The sequence below is a fragment of the Eleginops maclovinus genome, chromosome 12 (genome assembly GCF_036324505.1).
Source record: "Eleginops maclovinus isolate JMC-PN-2008 ecotype Puerto Natales chromosome 12, JC_Emac_rtc_rv5, whole genome shotgun sequence".
Taxonomy (NCBI): Eukaryota; Metazoa; Chordata; class Actinopteri; order Perciformes; family Eleginopidae; genus Eleginops; species Eleginops maclovinus.
In genome coordinates, this window is record NC_086360.1 from 17490380 (window position 1) to 17514504 (window position 24125).

At 39.6% G+C, this 24125-nt stretch overlaps 1 protein-coding gene across 2 annotated transcripts in view; it reads right to left on the bottom strand.

Annotated features, from left to right (window-relative positions):
* LOC134873361 (protein STIP1 homolog) overlaps window positions 1-24125 on the bottom strand; it is a 25238-nt gene continuing 1113 nt past the window's right edge. The window contains exons 3-5 of one of the 2 annotated variants that reach the window (XM_063896896.1): window positions 21424-21723; window positions 1477-1512; window positions 1-94 (exon numbers count right to left, since the gene is read on the bottom strand). In XM_063896896.1, the coding sequence (XP_063752966.1) occupies window positions 1504-1512; window positions 21424-21723 (309 nt within the window). In that variant the 3' untranslated portion in view covers window positions 1-94; window positions 1477-1503. Of the gene's footprint in view, window positions 95-1476; window positions 1513-21423; window positions 21724-23414; window positions 24003-24125 lie in introns of those variants that run through there. The other variant, XR_010166948.1, reaches the window with a different exon arrangement.

The following is a 24125-nucleotide window of genomic DNA, read 5'->3' on the forward strand; positions in this document are numbered from 1 at the left end:
GTATTTTAAAGGTCAATACAGTGACATGTTTAGGATACGAGACAAAGAACTTTATTTTCTGATCAACTCTGACATTTTTCTTGCATCATGGCAGCTGTATTTGCAAGAAAAATACAAGAAAACATTTAACAAAACATTACAAACACTGAATACAATGTGTCCATTATTATTTAAGGATTGACTTGACGAATGCTTTGGTCTAACTTTATTAAATTGTCTCCAAATTGATGGTGAAAAATCATATTCACTGTTCAGGATATGTTTTGCATCAGAGACAATGTTGTTGGCCAGCCTCAATATGTTGTTTAGTAAGTTAACCGTCTAGAGCTCCTGCAAAAATGTCTCGCTTTAGTCTTTATTCCCTACAACCGCTCAAACTCCTCCACATGCATTATGAAATCCTCATCTATAAGTAGGGTTGCTGGGTTTTATCTGCTCAATATTGATGTTAAAACAAATCAATATACATATAGAATAGGCAATTTTTAAACACCAAATGATACAAAGGATGTTTTTTAACATACTTAAAAATATAATAACAATAATGGATTTCTAAATGTACATGTGAAGAAGAGCACACTAAATCATCAGTATGCACAACCTGATTATCTATTTTATTTTATAATAATAGGGCCAGTATTAAAGTACAAAATGCATGTAAGTGCAACCAGTGAGAGATAGAGTCTAAACCAAAAGCCATTGTTTACTGCTATCATCATTTATTATTCATACTTCTCTCTTTATGGCGCCGTTAGCCGAGGCAGTTCACAAAACATGGCTGGCATGTACACAGAAATAACTCAGGTCTGTGCTTTAATATTTAAAGAAGCTGAGACAAATCGTTCCCCTGTGTGAAACCTGATAGACAACATTAAGGAGTCTAAACAAAGAAACTGAAATGTTCTTAAGGATGTGTTTGGTTAATGGTAAGTGACAGCTGATTTATGCTGACAACTCTTGTCCGGCTTATATCGGCATCTATTCCCAGGTGGGCCTCGGTCTCTATAACCTCGTGCAGCCCAGCACTTTAACCAAATTGGTTAGGTAAATATCCAACAATACGTATTGATCACACATAAAAAATGGGGATCAACTAAGTAACATAAGGTTACTCTGAAAAAAGGACTGCTGAATGATACTGTTTAAAGGCTGACTAAAAGGCATGTCAAGCATCAAAATGTTGCTGATACATGTGGTGTAAATTATCTCGAAAATGAACCTGGTTCATCAGATTTTAGAACTTAATCCAGTGCATGAATCCTACCAGCATAATACACAGCTCTCTGTGTTGTCTGAGGAATCACAAAATGCCTGGAGCGCATTTCTGGCAAGACATAGAAGCCAGTTAAGAATAAACAGGTAAGGCAGAGAGGGAATAACAAAAGGTTTTATGCGCTGAAGCCCCTTGGCTGTCAAGGAAACACGATTTTAGCCTCAGCATGAAAATACAAAATTAATAAAAGGACCAAAAGTTACCATCAGCGAGAGGGGTTAGTGCTGCAGCTATAGTCCCTGAAAGTGAGACAAAGAGGGGGAAGGTAAGATACAACAAGAGGAGAAAAGCATTAAAATGACTGCAGCACATTAATTGTTCATGAGAAGGTGCATACAGGCAAACAAAGCTGTGATGAATGGTCTCATTTGTGCAATGAGAAAGGCCCCGCCCAACTTGTCTGCTATCCAGCTCCAGTCCCCTCTTTACTCAGCCTTATGCAAATATGAACCTCCATTAGCTGTGTTAACAGGTGACTGCTCAGAAGTGACCCCCATTGACCGCCGTGGGGTGATGGATAGTCAACCGATACTGATTCAGTGTCACTTAGGGCAGAGGGAGGTGACTTCATCCCTCTGACAAATATGATAAACACAGTAATCCTAAATTTCCAAAACACATCAATTTATCTTTTGTTCTTTAACTTCTACTGTCTCACTTTCTCTCGTAGAAGTACACGCATATAAACAAGAACACACACATCCAATCCCCTCATAGGCAGACCAGAGGAGGTATCATGATTAAATCATGAAACATTAATGATGATGCCCTTGTCTCTTCCCCTAGCCTAAAACAGCAATCTCTCTGCATGGCAAATTAGGGTTTCCAAATACTCCAGAGCTAGCGGCTCAGTGCCAGACGCACCCACATTAATAAGGACAAATTAGACAAACACTGAGAGCTGTTTATTAAGGAAAAACATGCCCTATGAGACCTCACTAGTGATGGGACCAGTATAGGCCGCATAATAAGATGGTGAGACAGAAAGGTGCACGAGACAGGATGTGAAATAGCATGAAGAAAAGCTCTAAATTATAGACCTTTTACTATTATTCTCTGTTATTCACACCATTACAGAGGTAAAAAAAAAAGGCAATTATAGAGAGAATGAAAGGTAACTGAGCGGCATGCTGTAGCACTGATGACCACAGTTCTTAGAGGGATTTCTCATAAAAGAAATCTACAGCAGGGAAATACATCATCCTTCTACCTCTAGATCTTAACTGCTTTCATAGATAAATATGGTTAATGATGCACCATTATGTACCCTTCTTTGGGTAAACAGGGAAGAATTGAATTCAGACTTAGGTCCAAACAAAAACCAAACTATAAGAAAGCTCATAATCCTCGAGCATCTGTTTGCACAGAGACCTTCATGCATACGACTCCATGCCAATGCACAGTCGTGAGCGGGAGCTAGATTCGTGTTGGAGTGTGCTGTCTTATGAGCTGATGTCGCTAAGGGTCATGTTCACACCTGCATTGTGAATAATGCATGACCATGTAAAGAGTTTTTTTTTTTTTAATAAAGGCCACCAAGGGAACCACCAGAATGAAAATGCCACAAAAGCTGCAGAGGTCCTAATTAGTGCAACCCTCTATACGCCTGTAACCCCCACCATAACAACAGCATTCACACCACAGGGAACAGATATGGAACATTTATTACCGCCTCAACAAAGGACTGCAGTTTACAATCTGTGGCATTAAAAATGTGTGTCGCATAGCCATGAAGCTAATAAGCCCTTTGTGTCCCACCTCCACCAAATACGTCAACATGTACAGAAGGGGCACATAGACACACAGGGTTAATAAAACACATTACTGCTACACTCAGCTTAATTTACTTTATTTATTATAAGGAAAATGACCACAGTGGTCAAGCGAATGTCCAGTTGTTTACCAAGAAAATTACTAAATGGATTAAAAGAAAGCAATACGAAAGCTTAAAATCGTATCATAAATATATATGATGTGCACACAGCATGAACGCAAGGTAAACAGGAACAACAACAAAAAAAGTGTTAAAGGGCAGTAACTTGGATATCAACTAGTAAACATGATTTCTTAAAGTGGCACTTTTATTCTTTTGGGGTTTTTCCTTCCTGTAGTGTGTTATCTTGTTTTGACATAAACCGTCTACAAAGAATAAAATCCCAAAATTCAGACCAGAGGGAGTTTCTCTCCAACACACTCCCCCCCCTGCCCCCTTCCGTGATATAATAACATATTTGGGGTTCTATTGGCTAGCACTCCAACACATTTTACCTGATAGGCTAAGGGACGGGACACGTCTAAGCAGTTGATCAATCAAACAGAGCCGGCCAGCAAGCCAATCAGAGCACACTGGGAAAAAAGAGGTGTTGTAGCACAGGCAGTATGAGAGAAATAAAGATATTTTTTAACATTAAAGCATGTAAAAAAAAGAAAAGGCTCAAATTACAAGTATGACCTGAAGATTAACGTAATAGAGCTGCTTTAAAACAGCATCCTGTGTGATACAGTTTCAGCAAAAGTAAGCAACAGTCTGCTGAAATGCTCACATTTCATTAATGTTATGTAAGAGTGATGTCTCGCTGCTATGGCTGGTTCCATCTTTCTAATAGATTGTCATGTGATAAATGATATTTTTCAGTGATAACAGCATAATATCTCTCTCACCATCACCCCTGGCCCTCCTGTACATCTCACAGCCTTCTCAGACTCTGTCAGCACAGGAAGTGTTTCTCTGTGAGTGACAGGAACACAGCACTGAGACGCTGTAATCCCGGTCCAGTTCGCCCCTCTGTGCCCTGAGGATTTGTGGAATATGATCCAGGGCCCAAAAGACGCACATCCACACTCATATACACACACAGACACACACAAAATCCCATCCCTCCTCATCTATACCCTTATCACCAGCTTTGACCTCTCACCTCAACTCCAAAGTGAGACTCTTTATTAGTCTGCCACATCCAATAAAACCTTCCTCATAAAAGAGAATGAAACCCAGCCTGCCTTTCTTTCTGTGGAAGGATCAGAGCAGAGGTTGAGACAGCTGTATCAGACTTTCTTCAGACATATTACAGCCCATCACGACATACTGATAGAGCAAGGTATCCAGCCAATCAAACAGCCTGTAACCATAGATGCTCTAACTACCCTGGGTGTGATAAATTCTCAAACACAGGCTGTATTTCCACAAAGGCATTGTCGGCTCCTATTCTACTCAACCAGTGTCACCGCCCAAAAGTTATTGGCAGATACGAAACATATTGCCAATTTTACTCCCATTTTATAAGTATATGATAAAATGATCTACAGGATATGAAAAGCCCCTTTCACACTACCAATGTTGTCATTGCAGGGTAAACACAAGGGTTAGTAATAACATTAAGTATGTCTCTTTTTTATTTTAGTGGGCCAGGGCGTTGGTCTTGTGCATGTTGGCTTACTAGAATGGCGGTGTCAAACGTAATTTAATAGGACCATAATCTGCTTGATTAAAACCTGTGTTTACCTATTCCCAAGTTTATTATGAAGAGACTAAGAGTATACAGCCATGCAAGGGTGCTCAGTGATGCTTCGCGGTAATGCTAATGTGCTAGCAATGTAACATGAATATCACATTGATTATCCTAAAACGTCGATTTTAACATGTTGACAGTAAACCATGTTTACCATCTTAGTTTAATTTGTTTCCCTGCTAACTTTTGCAAGTACTCTTTTTGTTGTTATTCACCTAAGGCTCAGTCTATTTCTTCCATGGCTGTATCTTGATACAACTAGACACATACACACATGCCCATGAACGCACACACTCACACACACACACACACACACTCACACGCACACACACAGAGGGATTACATTTTGCTCGCCATAATGGAACCATCTCTGTGAAATGGCACCAAGCGGTCCAGGGTATTGACCATAACAGAGCAGCAGGGATAAAGATGAGAGACGGCAGAGCAATCAAACAACGTGTTACGATTCATCAAGGGAATAGATCAACAATGATCAGAATGAGAGCAATGCGACCACAGCCTTCATCCCTATTATTGCCAATATTGGCAGAAAACTAGCTATTTTTAGCCGGAGCAAAGCCTTTAGATTCAATTATATATCATAACATATCACTTTTCAATCACACTGTTGTAAAAATAATCAATACTGTAGCCTGAAAAACAAAGTCTGAAATTATATTGAATTTGCCAAGAATAATGTGAGTCTATGACACTGAAACTTCTAAACTAAATAAAAAATAAACTCAGTCACACTTCAACTTCGATTACAAGTCCGTTAAAGTAGGGACTTCTTCAACAAGTGAAGGAGACAGTTCCATTATCGTGTGGTACAGAGAGTAGTTGAGGCAAGGTTAGTTTTTCCACACGTTCTGTCAGAGTTCTTTGTGGAGTGGATGAAATTAAAGAAGAGACTCTGAACAAAACCGCTGGAGAATTATCAGTAGTTCTTCTTTGCTTAAAGGCTGCCTGGATGATTTAAGCCACATAACTGGGAGCCTTTGACAATTCACCAAGGGTGCTTAAATAAAACATGTTAATATCGGTGAAATATTGAAAACCATATACATCAAAGCTTTATTACTAGAACCAGATGATCTCAGCCACATTAGTAGTACTTCATTTGTTGAGAAAACACTGAAATGAATAAAAAACAATGAAGTTCACTGTGTGACGGGAATATTTAGATGCATATTTTATGTCCTTATCGCCTGTAGTGTAATGCACTGAGGTTGGGATGACTTTGCAGGCCTATCAGTCATCCCCTCGTTCTGTCCCAAACGGCCAAACATGCTTATTTATTAATCAAACGTGTCACACATTAGAGATTTTAATTCCCTGCACATCCACATAAGCATCTTGTTTAATTATGCTTTGGTATAATGTCAACTGTGCCAAACACAGCGACACAGCTTCACAGCTGACATCCAGGTGCGCACAAACGGAGAGGCAGGAAATAAAAGGAACATAAGGAACATTAGCACAAATACAAATTTGCTTTCTTGTATAATTGTAAACATAGTGTTAAACTAGCTGCAAGATATATCACATTATGAGGCATGATAGTACATATCACATAAAATACCTTTGCTGCCCTATTTTTCCTGAAATAAAAAGTGAATGTTGCCACAAAAAGAGCCCCATAATGTAACAGTGTTTAACCACAGACTTTGAAATGGTAAAATCCCATGTGGCATGAATGAATGTGTTGTGCCATAAGTGTTGCTCGGGGAAATGAGAGCTGTGGCGGCAGTGCGGATGCAAATATGCAATTACATGAAGTACGTAGATGAAATCGAAAGGAGACTGCATCATAAATAAACATGCAAATGCTTAGGGTAAATGTGTAATTTATTCTATTTAGTCAATGAATACTGTGGAAGTAATAAGAAACATTCTGATTCACCATGCATCTATATTTTATTATGATACTCAGTGCCTGTGTATCTGTAAACAAACTTTAAAAGGCAAGGACATAATACTTTTACACTCATGTTCACTGAATATCATCTTTGCAATTTAGGCACATCAGCCTTTGAAAAGGATCAGTGTGCAATGCTTTACAGACAGATGGGTCTCATTTTCTCCCTTATCAGAATTCTATACGTAAAATGAGCATAAGAAGTGTGTGTAAGTGATGCAGGAACTCATAATCTGACAGACATGACTAACTAACTGTGAGCCTTGAAATAAAGATTCATTATTTTCCCATGTGGTAAAAGATGCTGATATTTCAACCACTTTAGTCTACGTTTACATCAGCCTGGGCCAAGGTGTAAACTAAAAACATTCCTCCAAGTGTTTGGATTTTTTGGCGAGCTCCGTTGAAAAATTCACAAACAATCTTCCGGTTTAAATCTCATTGTGAAATATTTCCCAAGGACCGTGTGCACTACCAAGGCTTTGAACTCCTTTTCATATTGTTTTTTAACTATTTTCATTGTCGTAACAGAGAAGCCAATTTCTTGAGGCTGATTACCCTACTGAATATTATCAGAACCAAAAAAAAAAGAAGGACATTTAATATTGTTGCAAGAGCAGGTGTAAATTATTTCTTGTTTTCCCATCACTTATAGGGGCCCTATTATGGTTTTGGGGGGTTTTGTGCATGTAAACGGTCTGCAAAGGCTAAAAAAAATGGACTCCTTTTTTTCTTTCGTAACATGGTGACATCAGTATGTAACACTCGTGCTTCTATTGGCTACGGCTCCAACACACTGTACCTGATAGGCTATAAGACGGGACATCTCCAAGAAGGCCAGCTAAACAATCATAGCAAACTGGGCTCTGGTTTCAGACAGAGGGTGAAAAGAGGTTCTGCAGCACAGGCAGAATGAGAAGAATAAAGAACTTTTTGAACTTTTACAAATGTAAACATGTTACAGTGGAGGCACCAAATATATATGAAACTGAAAATGAGCATTCTGGTATTTGTATCCAATGACAAATAGAAAACAGTGAAGCAGAGTCTTTTTAATGGAATCATTTCATAGGAAGGGCAGTGGGTAATCCACACTGCTGCACAGTCACAATTAGAGTGATTGATTAGGCTGCTCCACCTCTCGGAGTAAAAATACCTGCACTGGTTTCCTCCCAATAACCTTATAGGTGGATGTTTTACGAGACAAAGCGTTTAGTAGTTGTATATATTTTCTGTCAGCAGTGTTAACTAAAGCACAACTTTGTCAAAATGTTTCAAGCTTATGATTAAACCCACCATTTAAACAACTAGCACACATTAGCGACATAGCATTATTCCAATTAGATCTTTGAGGAGGTCTTGTGCAGCTACAATGTCTTCAACTCATGTTTCTTTAATAATATTCTTTTTAACAGCATTCTTGTCTTTCACAACCTTACATCATTTAACCAACATAGTTAGGTGCCAAGCACTAATTAGGTTGCATTAATCAATAATAAACAGAAGCTCTAGAGCTCACCAGACCTCAATTATGGATGAAACAATTCCCCCAGTTTAATTTGAGACATCTATCCCTGCAGTCTTTTAAATTAAGATGTAACTGAATGACTGAAAATCTATATTAATCACAAAAAAAACGATTTTAATTTGCTGTGACAGAATTAGTAAGAATAAAATATTGATCTGATCAGGATTAAAGAGTGAAGACAAAAACAAACAAAAAAACATTGCACCTGCTGCCAAGCTTTTATTTGAGAGTTGTATTCTCAAAAGACAGAATTTGTCTGATTTGCTGCTCCACTGCGTTTGCAGCATGCCACCTGCGTAGATGTGGGTGGACATAATGGATGTTCACATGAGCATCATTATCCTCCTCCCCCTCCTCAGGATAATTGTTAAAACATTTGTAGTAATGACACAACGTAGTAGCATTAGTGTGACACGACATTTGCTGATTGTCAATGCACTGTCGCCACCTGCTCCTTTAGTCCAATGGGAAAACACTGGAACAATTAGACGTGTGAAGGCAATTCAGTGCTTATTCTCTTGGTAAAGATACTTAACCCTTTCATTTTGTTTGTGTTGATTTGGACAAAATGTATTTCCCTTAAATTAACTGACTCTGTGAAACCTGTCTAATGAGGCAAAATAATTGAAAGTTATAGACAAACAATAACACACCCATTTAAGATGTGACTTGCAAGGTAAAAGAGCTATTTTTAAATCTAAATTTGCAGTAAACAAGAATAAAAGAGATGGTTGAATTTTAAAAAGTAGTGGATGTTAAAATGTTTTGCCTCTAGCCACATTTTCTGATTTATGTTTATTTACTTATTTATTTGCAAACATAATATAAGAGACTGTGTTCATGTGTGCCTCCTGAGAGCGACGTCTGCCAATATGTTTAAGCTGCCACCTCCTATTTAACAGGGATATCGATTACATTTTTTTGTTGTTGTTTTTACATTTGCCCCATTTTCCTTTTTGATTTTAACCTTTCACTCACAACACTTTGCATGCAGACAAAAGGAACGGACATTATTAACACGAAAAAGAGGTTGCCAATAGGAGCGACTACACTAAATTAGGTGGAAGGCGGCAGTCTAAATATGGTTGCCCAGGGTGACTGGACAGTCGTTAGAGATGACGGTTGGAGATAATGATTATTGTTAAGGAGCTGTTGTGACTCAGTGGTTAGTCTAACAATCCCGATATTATGATCAATAACTAGTGATGCCATTTGCATTTAATGAACGCCCTTGGGTCACAGAGCATGTGGATTTGCTTTGTTATTTTCCAAAAGAGATCAAATATGTTTTATTGTGTTTTGGGTGACCTGACAAGAGAGAGGTCAGAGAGGGGACTAAATATTGTGGGCAAGATTAAAAAGCCCAACATGGAGCAAAGAGAACACACTATACTGCACCCTATACACCAACGGGGGTATAACAACTACTGTAAACGGCATGCATTACCAAATTTGTGAAGCTATAAGCAGAAAGAATATTTGCTCATTTTTTGGCTGATATAGACAGAAACAGTTGACTGATTGTGGATTAATTTTCTATCATTTGACTAACCAATTAATGGGCTATAGGAACTCCAAATACCATGTGTCGGTTAATCCAAACCAGTCCTTTCTTTGGTGAGACAGACTTAGTCTCTTACAAATACAATGAGCTAAACTCAAGTGATCAGGAGTATAAAAGCCCTTGCTCCTGCAGTCAAAGTGGTCCTACTCATTTGCATGTGTATCGCTACACAAACAGGTGCATACCACAGCAACTCCAATTGCACGCTTACTTTGCATGTGAATAGGTTAACAAATGTGGACCCTAAATCATGATCATGAACAGCCTTTGAGAAAGGCATGATTGTGGGTTCCTGGAGGGCGGACTGAGCACTGCCAAGATCGCGGCGTTGCTACAACTCTCAAATGCAGCAAAGTTAAAGGAGTACAAAGGAAGGAGCAGAAGAAAAAGACACTTCAAAACGTTGGCTCAGTGGGAGGAGGACCATGCCAGGTAAATGGGGGGGGTGTCAGGTGGTTTGGGCCACAAGTAAAAGGAGAGTCACAACACGGCATAAGGCTGAAGTTGTCACGGTGAGTGGAGCGGTGTGGACCCAAATGCAGGAGGCAGGAAGGCTTAGCAGGAAGTCCGTTATTTAAGGACAGCAGCCATAAGCTAGCCAGTGGGAATCACAAACAACGACTCGCATACATTTGCCCTTTCTCATGTCTCAGTTTTCCCTTCCTCGACTCCTCGACTCCTCGACTCCTCGACTCCTCGCCGGTCTTAGTCCCGCCAACTGGAGATGCGAGCGGAGGAGTCGAGGACGGGAACCGAGGAGAGAGGTGTGGAAACAACAGCCATTTAGAGGATTGAGAAATCCTCTCCTCTTAGCATCTCTCTGAAGCAACGTCCATTAATGATGACAGGAGGCACAGCAGCACTTCATGACAGTTTATATATTTACTTTTAATTCACTCACAATGTGGTATGAGGAGACAATAACAGGCTACAGATGCGGACAACCGCCGGGATGAGTGAATACTTTCTCAAATTTAAAACTTAAGGATACATTTATGAAGACATATCTGATCATTATTCCACTGGGTGACTAAATTCAATTGGTGTTGATAAAAGGCCTTCACAGAAAGTCACTGTAAAAATAACATGACATTCTGATGTAGTTTCAAAATAAAAGACCTTTGAAATCCTTGATACAAGCCATCGTCCATCTGTTTTTAGAAAAGAATAAATAGAACAATCATCATCAAAAGACTCATTTCACTCCAGGGTGTTAGCAGGCGACACCAACTAGCTACTCAGAGAATATCAGGACATTCTGATATACAGTTTTGAAATCTCATATAGCTATCGTCCCTCTGTTTGCTGTTCTCACTGTAAACATCGCATCACGGTTAAAGCAGTTTTATTAAAAACATAAGTAGCCAAAAAGTCGAGGAGGCAAAAATTAAGAAATGAGAAAGGACTATTATAATGCAGATACAACCAGACAGACAAAATAAACTAAAAGACAAATTCAGGTTAGGATTAAAACACACAAATGGAGTGAGAGTTCATTCTAAACTCAGAACGCCATTTCTCCACTAGTTCTTTACAAAGCAACTACTTGTTAACTCCTATATTATTGCCCTGGATGCCATATTTATAGTGCAAATCGTTCTACCATGTCAATTTAAACATTATAAACATAGTAAAGGTAAAAATGAGTGGCCACTGAGTGATCTATGTATTGTGATTGATATCATTGTGCTGGATCAAATGTATCTGTTCATAAATCATGCTTCCTAAATAATAGCACTTCATCAAGATTGTGACTTTGTAAAGGTGCAAAAAGAATCATCCATTAATGATTTGAGTAACATTTCAGTGAAATTACATTAATGATTTGGCCACCGCAGCCCCCCTGATAGCAATCCCATTAAACATCGAAGTATACACAGAGAGGAAAGCACCGAGCACCAAGATCTGCGTTTTCAGATTCAACACCTCAATAAGGGAGTCCACACGTCACGGCGCCATAATGTCTGCTAGTTCATATCAGCCAAAGATGCTTCAGTGTGCTACAGAGCAGAGATTTATGTTTTTCTGGTCACTGAGTGTGTATTTGAATGTCCAGCTCATTAAAACAGCAACACACTCCAGCTCTGTTTGAGAAAACGTGTGTGAGTGTGAAATGTTTAATGCCTGACTGAAACAGCTTAGCCTCTGGTCAAATACCGTGATTGTATCCATAACCACGGAAGTCATTTGTCAGCTTCGCACACATAAATACACCACCTGCATTCCAAGGTTTTTTAGCTAATACATCTCCCCGGGCTTTTCCGTTTAGCTGCTGCTGTTGTTGTTGCTGGTGCATTCCCCTGTAAAACTCATTATGGGGAGAAAGAATTAAAGGGAAGTATCTAGGTAAGATGCAACAGCGCAGGCACTCAAACAGCTAATTGTAATAACCTGACACAAGTGAGTAATTTAGCTGCCTCAAAACGAACCCTGAGATCTAGAAGGAGCACTTTAGAAGAATGAATTAGGCTGGAGGCCATTACACACCCAGACATTTAGACTGAAAAAGAAGATACATCTTTAACCGCACTGGATTTGAATATTAAATGGTCCTGTTTAACGTTTTAAAGGGAAGGATCTGAGATTATAACAGAAGTTGACATAATATTGTGCGTATTGCATTCTTTGTTCCAGACTGCCTCCACAACATCCATTATTTATTAAAAATCATCCATCATTAATCATGTACGACATGCCAGTTAACTCAGTAATTATAGAAACATTGTGACCATGCAGCACTCACTTAAGGGCAAAACTAGGTCATATTTAAACTAAAGCCTGATTACATTTCAAGTTGTGGTTCCACATGAGCAACGTTTTTTTTGCTGATACATCAATTGATTGCATTAAACAGTGACAGATTTTAAGTGACGTATAATTGAACGATTGTGTTCTATTAATGTGCACTGACATTTTACACTGTTGTATACTGTGATTTGCAAAGTAATGTGGCCTGTTTCTGTTTGAATAATGAGGAAAGATGTCGTCGGCACTCTTATTTCAATTACCATGTGGAGTTCTTGACTATTAATGGCATTCTCGAGCAGTGTAGCTCCACCTATAGAATAGCAAAACTCACCAGCATGCACACAAGACATAACTATGCATTATCTGGCAGAGCTTTAGGGCTTTAAAGATTTACAAAATGATCCTCAAAGCAGTGTTTTGACTGTTTAGGGCATACTCAGATTACAGCTTGACAGCAGATAAGAGGAGAAGATTTTTTAAAGATTTACTCTCTTTGTACACAGTAACTGACTGAAATCAGGCAGACCACAGCTGCTGTTCTCCATCAAAGATAAAACTGCAGAAATATTATTCACCCATATTTCAAGACTGCAAGGATGAATATGTGATATTAACAACATATATTTGGGGTGGAACATCCCTTTAATGATAGAAACGAGTTAATGAAATGTATTTGTGATGTACAAACTATAATGTAATCCCAGAAAACAACATTAGAATAACAGGTTTATCAAGAATAAACAATAAATAGTTCTTTTGTTGAAGTCAAAAATTCAAAAAAGACACAAAAAGATGACTTTAGGACAGTGAAAACAGTGACATAAATATTAATACGGAGAGAAAAGCTACTCAAAAAAAGCTTCTTTGTCTAGACCAAATTTTTTTCCTCTTTCTAGAAATAACTATATTGATGCTGATTTTTTCTGCTATGCTTCTTTCCAAAAATATTACGGTAGTCAGCCACCTGGAAACAAAATTAGTGGCACCTTTATCCCTACCAATTTATTTCTCTGGGAAGAACCAGGGCAAATGACTCATTCTAGGAAGGAGGTTACATCATGAAAAGGTGCCATATGAATCAGACCGCAAGCTAAAAGAGGAACACTTTCCACCAAGGAGTAAGCACAGACCAAACCTTGCACCTCCTTTAAGAGGTGAAAATATAACAATACATCTGTGATATTATGCATCAGAAGATTTTTCTTTATTTTAATCTGTGTGGTAATATTGGTATGTATCTGACACCGCTCTTGGTACTGATACAAGGAAGAATTAGCGTACTAGTCACCTAAAGTTCAGAGGCGAAGGCAATGGGAACAGGATGCAGATCAGAGCGGGGAAAAAACCTCTCTGCTCTTTTATTCATCATGCCATGCGTATGCAGTGTATACTAATGGGCTTCTTGCAGGTTGCTCTCTGCTCTACCCTATTTCCCCAATGGGAGAACTTCCTCCCTGCAGCAGAGCCAGGCTGTGCTAATTCTGGAGACATCCAGGTCTCGGGACCTGAGCCTTGCCTAGCTCCCAGGTGGGAGGGGCCAGCACAATACGAGGCTGACAACAAAATGAACCCCTGAAAAAAAAGCATATGTATAAGCTAAGAGGTTATATGCTTGGTGCAGGGTGCAATTGTTTTCCTCATTTCCTCGGGCTTGTAAAGCTGATCCACTATCAGCGACAGGGTGTTATGCCATGAGCATGGCAATGAGCTTGCTTTCTCTGGGCCCTTTGACATTTCTTTCCATGTAATAGCAAGCAAAAAGCTATTAGGCTGGTAATCAATTGATGTATCCGGAGGGAAAAAGCTTTCTGAGTGCGAAGACATTCTCCAACATGATTGAAAGTTTCTTGTTTAAGGTGCTTACCTAGGCTTTGACACATTTTATTTCTGCTGGGACAAAGAGGCCGCTGCATTTAATTTTCTGAATAGATTATCCGCAAAATGGCTATCAAAACAAAAAAACAAAAGACACACTTAAAATGTCATACTGACAAATTAGCCAAAACAGAAATTCCCAAATACACACACACACACACACACACACACACACACACACACACACACACACACACACACACACACACACACACACACACACACACACACACACACACACACACACACACACACACACACACACACACACACACACACACACACACACACAGAATCTGTTTCAATATTTTTACAGTGGAGATGGTTTATGATCATGCATGTGTGAGCGGTCAGTGGGTGTTTGAGGGTGTTGATAGCCTGACACATTACACTGAGGGTGACATCAGCTCTGACTCATCCTTGCCCTAGGACAGTGTAGAGACAGACAGCTGTGGGGTGAGAGGGAGGTCATCACACACACATCAAATCACATTACGTCATGCAATACTAAACCTTTTTTTTGAGAGCTTGTGTGGGCTTCAGGAAAGCAACAAAGATAAACTGTACATAGTTTATGGTGAGTGTTAAAAAGGAAAAAGAAAGGCGTTTTAATTTTTTTGCTGCATGTCTGTGCGGCGGCTGTTTCTTGAAAGCAGATTAAATTTTACTAAAGACTACAATTTGGTAGGGCGCCTGGGTGGCAGAGAGGAAAACCACTTGGCCAGCATCGCAGCGATCCGGGTAGGCAGGATTTTGAAGCCAAATTGAGAGAAAAAAAAGGGAAAAACACTGAACACATCAACAGATGATTCAGTTAGTGGACTGAAAACAGCAGCCTTTTTCTGGAAATAAATTCTATCAGTCATATTACTAGCATAATTCAAATGCCTGAGCTGTATTACTCACTGGCAATTCAACACACCAGAAATCTTAATGTGAGCTTTCTCTAACAGTTTTTCATTTACTAGACTGAGAGGAGGGGATATGACTTTGGCAGCAAATTGCATCCTTCAGGTTCACAACAATGCAGCAGCTCAGAAACATTGATGCTGCATATTACTGAAGACTATCACATGGAATACACAACACATAAACAGTGTAATTCAGGAAAGAAATGTCTTTCAGCAAAAACACAGCAGTGCTTATGAGACACACAACAGCAGCTCAGGATTAGTTTACTCCCATCTTTGTAAAGAACAACATAGCGGCCAAATAAGTGCTGTTGAAATCAAAACAGTGTGCATTTGTGTGTCTGGTCACTTTCCCTCCATCATGGCCCTTGCATATGTGCTGCGCTGCTCAGCCACAACTGGCCTTTGTAAGGGAAAAGACGGAATTTAACTGCTCCCGCTCATTTCACAGATTTTCCAGACAAATAATTTGGGGTTTGTGCCCGCTAGCGCCAACCCTCTGTCCGTCCCACTCTCTCTGGCCTATAATTACATGCCATTCATTTGATTTGTTCATTAGTTCAAGCCTCGGCTGGGTAGAAGCAAAACGGAACCCTCTTATTAGTGGTTCATGACTCGGCTCTCTCCATGGTGAGCTCTGGAGCGACGGTGGAAAACAGCAGCGGTGCAGTGTGGGAGAGGGGGAACAGGCGGGAAGACCTTATTTTAACCCAAAGCACACAATTTCATGAAGAGAGACAGCAGGGGATGCACACTGTCGTAATAAGCGTATATCCGTAAAACCTCTAACACTGCTGTGGTGTTGAGAAGGTCACCAAGCATTGATATTACAGACAACAAAATCTGAAGGCTTGAAGCAAATCTTTGGCAAAGAATCCCTTTCTCTGCGAGGATCATAGGAGCATTCCTTCCGCATTACACATTGGTGCTTTTAAAAGAATTTAATCAAACCAAAGTTAAACCACTGAACATATGCTTTATAACTGAGAACGATCTATTAATACTCAAATAGGGGAGGATCTAGGACTAGTACTGCAAACTACATCTTCTAGGGTTTAATATGCCGTCACATAATTGAGCTTTGGATACGTTTAAATCTTCTTCTAATTCCCAATTCATCCAATACATATATACATTTTTGCTCTATCTCTATGCCACTTATTTTCATCATTATTTTGCAATTCATATATTTTTACATTTATGTCACAGAATCTTACCATTCAAATTTGAATAGTTTGAGTCCCTGAAAAATTCAGGAAGTCATCAATAGGGAAAATCCTGAAATATGCCTCGTCTGAGTCGGTCTGAATAGCAGGATCTGAAGAAGGATGAGAGCTTTGAGATTAGCACCTTTGCTCCATTTTCCAATTTAACCCAGTAATTTAAAGCATGAGAAGGCGAGAACAACACATCTGATTTAAGATGCTGCATGGTGAGCAACTTCCTCCTTACATCACTCCCTGCTCTCTATCAGTATCCAAGCTAAAGGCATTCATATTTTATGACTGTTCCATAATACAGATAGGAATGCAGGTTAATGTTGGTTGTTAATCATAAATATGCATCAAGGCATATTATTAATATTCATGGACACATATGTTGGCCCCAATATACATCCAGCGTAAAACAATGTTTGCCTTTTATTTTGTATTTAGTCAAAATGTGTTTGTTATTTTCTTTTTGGGGGGAATTGTGATAAATAACATGTCAACAGATAAATGGAACATTTTCAAATAGAACTGAATCTAAAACTGACCTATAAAGACAAAAAATAACATATCATAGTTTAAAGGGTGTTAAATAGTTTTTTATGTAAATGGTCTGCAAAAGCTAAAATCCCAAAGTTCCCTCCAGAGGGATTTTATCTCCCACACACTCCCTCCCTGCCTGAAACACCTCCATTGTGTTTACTTCTGTAACACATACATCACTATGAAACACTCGCGATTCTATTGGTTAGTGCTCCAAGACATTGTACGTGAAAGAGCAGGACATCTTTAAGCTGTTGACCTATCAGAACAGAGCTGGCCAGCTAACCAAACAGAGCAGACTGGGCTCTGGTTTCTGACAGAGGGTGGGAAGAGGTGCTGCAGCACAGGGTATATGAGAAAAATAAAGACCTTTTTGAACATTAAAGCATTTAAGCATGTGAAATTGAGCATAACTGCCACTTTAAATGTTTGGCTGTTGAAGTCTATACGTTCATAGCCATGCTATATTACAGCTAGTGTGTACAGAGGCACATGGGTGCTTAGAGCTTAATGCTAACACCACCATGCTTTCAAAATGACTAAAATAATATAAACATGACGGTATTAAACAAGTATGATGCTGAGTCTGATTAGAATGTTGTTTGATTTATGACTTAAATGCATAGTGTAACTAGTTAAGAATTATGACGGAATCATGTTGCTCAAGGAAAAGTCAGGTCTGGTTTACCAATGGCTAGAAAAAGCCACTCAGCAGGATGGCTGCCAGATTTAATTCTGTAAGACATTTACATAACACTTTCTCAGAAAACAATGTAAAATGTAAACACAAATTGTACACTGAATGCTCATGAATGATTCATGGGTTACTCATCATAGTGCATTACAACAAAAAGGTCACCTAATACATGTTCTCTGCTCTACAAACACAAGAACACATCTTTCAGCCCACCTGCTGTTCCTTACTGGAGGTTTCCAGTTTATTATTCAGCACGTATCAAAATAAAAGCACAGGTCACCAAGATGTTGTGAAATAAATATCTCTGATGGTGCGGATGAAAGCAAAAAGAAAGGTACAAGAGCCATAACCACTCTCCACATGAGATCAAAAGCCAGCTTCTTTATTCTTTACACACATCGAGATCAGATGGGAGCTGGTTTAACGGACTGTCAAACCAACAGGGGAGCATTACACCCCAGTGGGTTTCATCCACATAAAAAGCAGAGTGCCGCTGAGAGTGGCAAAGGATGAGGCCGTCAAATCACACGATTCTTTGTCTTCCTTTTCCTTGTACATTAACAGCAAAAGCCAATGTCCTCACCCAGCACTGCAGGAAAGAGAAGCTTTATGCTTTATCGGGCTGTCAGTACCACTCCTTACACAATTACTGGATGTGCTGCTGCTGTAATTAAAGTCCCCTTTCAGCACTCCACACCCCATGACCTTCTCCAATGCAAACACTCATTGTCTCAGTTAAATCCAAGGCCCCTCCATTTGGATGTAAATGGCCATTTTAATGTTGGTGAAAAAGAAAAAAATGTCTGCACATGAACTCAAGAAAATAAAGCCTCATCTAGGATACAAGGCTAGAAAAGTGTTGTGGAAACCGGTGATAAAAACTTGAGGAGACAGAATACCCTCGATAGGCTCCATCATAACCTATAATCAGAAGATATGCAAATGACAGAGATGTTTCCCCAGACAATGCAGTGCCACTTGTCTTCTGGTTCCCTGGGCACTCTCCTGTCAGGCTCACACAGGAGAATGGGAGTGATAGCAGAAAAGGCTGTTAGTTTAACATGTCACTGGAACAGCCGTGGTGAGAGGGAGGGACCAGATGGAGGAGCAGAATAGACAGCGAATCCATCTAGAGAGGGTATTGTCCTCTCAGTCACTGGTATACGCCTAAAAAACAACTGAGGTGAAAAACAGAATCACAAAATACTCACTGGCAGCAAATGTTTTGCATCCACAAATGATACTGGAAGTTTGCTGCAGTGTCATTCCTTTTGTACAAGAAATGAATCATGCACAGGAAAAGCAGCTAGATTATTCCCACATATTCTTTTCCTACCTCGTAAGATAAATGTGACACACACCTTGTCTATGAAATGACACCCTATTTTGTTCTCATTTAAGCGTTTTATATTCAGTAAGAGGGTGAGATACAAAGGGCCTAAAGCGGTCCTGGGTCATTAAACCACACATTTTCTTTCTTCTCTCAGAATGTGTTTTCTGGCACTTACAGCAGGCAAAGCTGACAGATTAGACAGGGGGCTCCTTCACAGGCTGCTGTTGGCTTCAGGAGGGGGGGCTGCTCACTGGTGCTTGGGGCAGCAAAACCATGCCTGTCACTGTTTGACGGGGCCAATCCAGAAGTGCGGTCATAGCGAGGTATGATTGATGATATTATGTACTCACACAGGATCTGAATGGCAGCACACTCCTGTGATTTAATCCCTGTTCCTTCATCAAACATCCAAGCGTAGCAGATGGACTTCTACAACCCCAAACCTCTATTTCCCCGAGGCCAACGCCATAAGTGTCAAGACCACCATAACTAATCAATTCTTTAAGGTACCACTAACTCCATACAGGAGTTGCAATACATTCATGTGTTTTTATTTATACATGATCATTTCAAATACACTGTAAATCAATGAAACAAAATTATCAAACTATTATTATAAGACCAGAAAAGGTATTTTTTTCTTGACATATCAGATAAAAAAAATGAAAGATGGAGTGGTTGTGACCTTGGCTTTGCCTCCGCCCGTACATTAATCAAGTCGAAGAATAGCCTCCTGCCTTGATACATTTTTAAGCACATTTCTATATTTATATGGAAGCCAGTCATGATAAACATGGCCTTTAACCCACTGAATATAAAAAGCATATTTGATATTAAAACACCTCAATGCCTTTTTGTCCTGCACACACAAAACCCTCTCAATCCCTCCAGTTGGACAACACTGACCCCTAGTGGTGATTAAAGACACTTCAACACATGCACCCTACTGTTTAATTGTCAATACCACAGACATAATAATCCCTTTTCCTCATGTAACATAGTAAAACACAAGTGTCAGGCTATACATCGGCAGCAAGTCTGCTAACACTAACTTCAGCAGGAGAGTTAGAGCTGTCAGGGAGTAAATACAGGAATCAGCAGAGCTACACTGCCTAGATTAAGCCAACCATCCCCCCAGTCAGACCACAAAGAGCTTCATTGTACTTGGATAGCATATAAAGAAAAGAATGATTTTGGCAGTGATTTGCAATTATATTTTGGCCTTGCTGGCTTCGGAGGGTTATGAAATTGTTCCAGAATGAACGACATGTGCTAATGTTCAGATGCTACAGAGAGAGGGAGATGTGGCAACATGGAGGAGAGACTATTGTTGTGAAACTGGATCAAATAAAATGATATGAAAAAAGCAGCGTACTCAAAATCTTCTAAAACAACAGCTGGTCAATGGCTGTGTATTCATAACAACAACAGTATGGAGAACTGCTAGAAGAAACTAAATGTAGGTAGGTTGGTTTACTTTTTCACGATGCAGCAAGTACACAACATTATCTAAGTAATAAAATGTGACAGTTCCTACAGCAGCGCCACAATTTTACTGAAGAGGAAAACCTACCTGAGCAGCTGAAGATACACGACCTCAGATCAAAGAAGAGGTGGCCGCTGATTCATCATTGGTAGCGACAAATTATCATCAATACCACTCTACCACATTATCATCAATCTCTCTCTCCAAAGACAAAAGTATCTCTCCATGCTAAATTGTGAAATCAATGCGTTTCTATCACTGAGAGGAATTGGTCTCCGAGTGATCTCTGCGGCTGAGTAATGTGAAATCTATCGCAGGTTAGTCCACACGGCCTGGACAAGATCAAAGACAAGACCCCAGAAAACTTGGTATTGATCAGCAGAGAGAATGCAGTGAAGATGTGAGTGGAATTGGAAACACTTACAAACTTGTAAATTATCTCAAATGAGTGATCAAAAAGTGAATAAAACAGCAACAAGAAAACTATAGTACTTGAGTAACTGACTGTACTATTATTACCTACTTGGCAAAATCTTCTGTTTTTTCAGCTAAACTTTTACAAAATAACATCCTTATTTCACACATTTTACCTCCCCATTTCAATCTATGCAGCTAAATCCTGATAATTAAAGTTCAAATTGGAGAGGATATGTACATCAGAGCCCCAAATTAGATTTCAAATGTACAATTGTTGGCGATGATACACAATTGGTGCACAATGATACACAATTGGTGCTGTACAGGATGACATCTCAGGACTTCTTCTTCGTGATTTTGAATGTCCTCATATGTTAGTGTTTCCTTAGATAAAGTGATTGAGCTAAACTTACCTTGGGCCACTTGGGATTGAGCTCGCAGGCTTTTTCAGCGTCCTCCAGCGCCGCCTGGTTCTGTCCCAGTTTGAGACGGGCTGCTGAGCGGTTACTGTACAGGATGCAGTTCTGTGGGTCAGCCTCCAAGGTGTTGGTGTACAAGTGGACGGCCGCCTGAAAGTCACCTCGCTGACACGCCTCGTTGCTCTGCTGCACTTTCTCCATGAACTCTGCTTTGCTGAGCCCACATCTGGCACCATCGTCTCCAGAAACACATCGGATAGGTCTGCCCGCTGTCCGAGAACCGAAGATGGAAAACTGAAGGAATAGACAGAGGGGATTGAGAGAGCAGTAATCAGTCAAATTCAAAAAATGTGTACAACTTAACCAACAGGAATGTACTTAAACAAAGAACTGTTCTTATAAGATGAGAAATAGAATATAATATATCTTGACAAAAGGTGGGAAAAGTTTTTTTTGCCTGTATACAGAATTGAATATGCTGTATAATGTGTGACTATGACTCAGCATGTTTCCGAAAGTGTGACCAAGCATATTTGCCAAACTGACTCATCTTTTCCCACAAAAGCAATGAAAACGAACACTGCAGTGTGATGATTAGTGTGATAATGTGCTTAACAGAGCTTTTGACACTTGTAATAGTAAAACGATCCATTAGTTTGATGCAGTTTAGCCAGCTAAAGGACCCTTGTGTTGTGCATGCTACGTGTTATGGCTCCCTTTGAAACTGACCTAACTAGACTGAGACGTTGTTAGTGTTATTTGTTACACCTGTGGTTTTCCTGTTATGTAAAGTGAAAATCAAAAAGAGGACATGATTAATATATTTTGTCGTAGTTTAAATATGTGAGGGTCAAATCTCTAGCGGCTTTGATTTAGCTCAAAACAAAGAAAGACATTACACATAAGCACACAGACTGACCTGATTTAAAGTCCATCTATTCTGCAGTATAAAAAATAAGCAACCAGTTTTTGTCTTTGAAGGTGTATTCTGACATAACCTAAAATAAAAACACAATTTTCAAAATGATGTGAATTGTTCTGCTAGCTAAGTCTTTGTGTGTCTCCAGTGAGATTCCTGATTTTGCTCCGAGTTTTGACCTCTGAAAGACCTGCACATCTGTACAGCACATGGGATATTGGTTTCAGTCCTGATGTCCAAATAAGGTTAACTCACCTTTGTTGATGAGGAACAGATCCACACAGGTTAAAAATAGGGTATGCCTGCCCTTTGGCAAAGAAAGCTTGATCTTTCACATCCTGTCTGTTTCAAATAAAGCCCATATCTATTCTGCTGTTCACAGCCGTTTACCTACGTTAAACAAACGACCATAGTGTTAAGTTCAACCTTATAAAGACATCTTCAGTCAGCTTCTAAATCTCCTACCACAACAATATTAAGCCTTAAAACTGCCTTAGAGCAAGGCCATTGGCAACAGTGTGGGATTTAATCTATAATTGTTCAAATAAATATTCAACTTATTACCCTCCTGAACAAACTGAAAGGCAAACCCTTTGAATTTAAGACCAATTTGTACAAGTCTTTCTGTAGCTGCATTAAACCAATATATTGTAATTGATTAAGTAGATGAGTGCTGTATCCATTTATCGGGAAAGGTTTGCTGAGTATAACTGAAACATGAAATTCATCTCAGGGTTGTTTTTAGGGCCGTCCTTTAAACATCTTTCTCACCACTCCTCCTCGGACTGAATTCTGGGATATGGCAGGCTGGGTAATTACTTCCAGAGGCCCGGGGAGTAGACGCAGCAAATATGAGGGCTTAAGTAGATCCAACATCAAGTTACAGTGCAGTACCAGGCAATCAGTAGCTTTCTTGCACCTTTTGACCTTCTACCTTTTTCTGCTTCTATTTGCAGAACAACCATCTCCCTGCTATATTTTGCTAGACTAAAATATGCTTTATATTGTACATCTATGTATCTATTTTAGGTGTGTGTTTAGGTGATTACAGAGAATGCAACGCAAGTATAGTGCCAAAATAGTTTATATAAAAGTAAGACAAGGACCAAAGACAAAAACAAACCGAAAAATTGGTATGTAGTTTTCAAGGAACACAATATAGTGTATCTCTTAAAGTCAATTAAATACCTTTACATTGTTAAAGATCCATTAAGCTACAACAGGTCAATGTAAAACAGTGGGATTTGTGCAAGGAGGTTTTAAAACAAGTGTTCACTGCTGGGTTTGTTGCTGTAAATCCCGTGGAGAGCTTAGCAACCCATCTCTTAGAAATACACAAACAGGCTGAAGGAGTGACGTCCACACCACAACTGACAGCACTGTCACGCATGCTGACGTTCAAAGGCTTGCTCCCAAAGCAATGTCAAGAGGAGCATCTATTATTGATTAGTTCTTCCAGAGGCCTGACGAGCATGCAGGTTTTCCCTTCAGATAAACACTGTACACTAGAGCAGAGGAGTGAACTGATCCGAGATTTTTACAGGAAGGTCCACGGTGAGTGCTGTCTCATGGAGCTGCCTACTGTCTTTGGGCAGGAAGGGTGGAGAGTGAGTGATAATGAGAGCCTACACCAACACAGAGGACACCCTGCCAACTGAATCACAAGGAGACAGAGATTAAGTCAACTCTTCATTAAAAAAACACAGTCTGTATTGCACATGTGTACTTTTTGTTGGGGAACAATGTGGATGTAATCATGGTTATGCACAGCCACAAT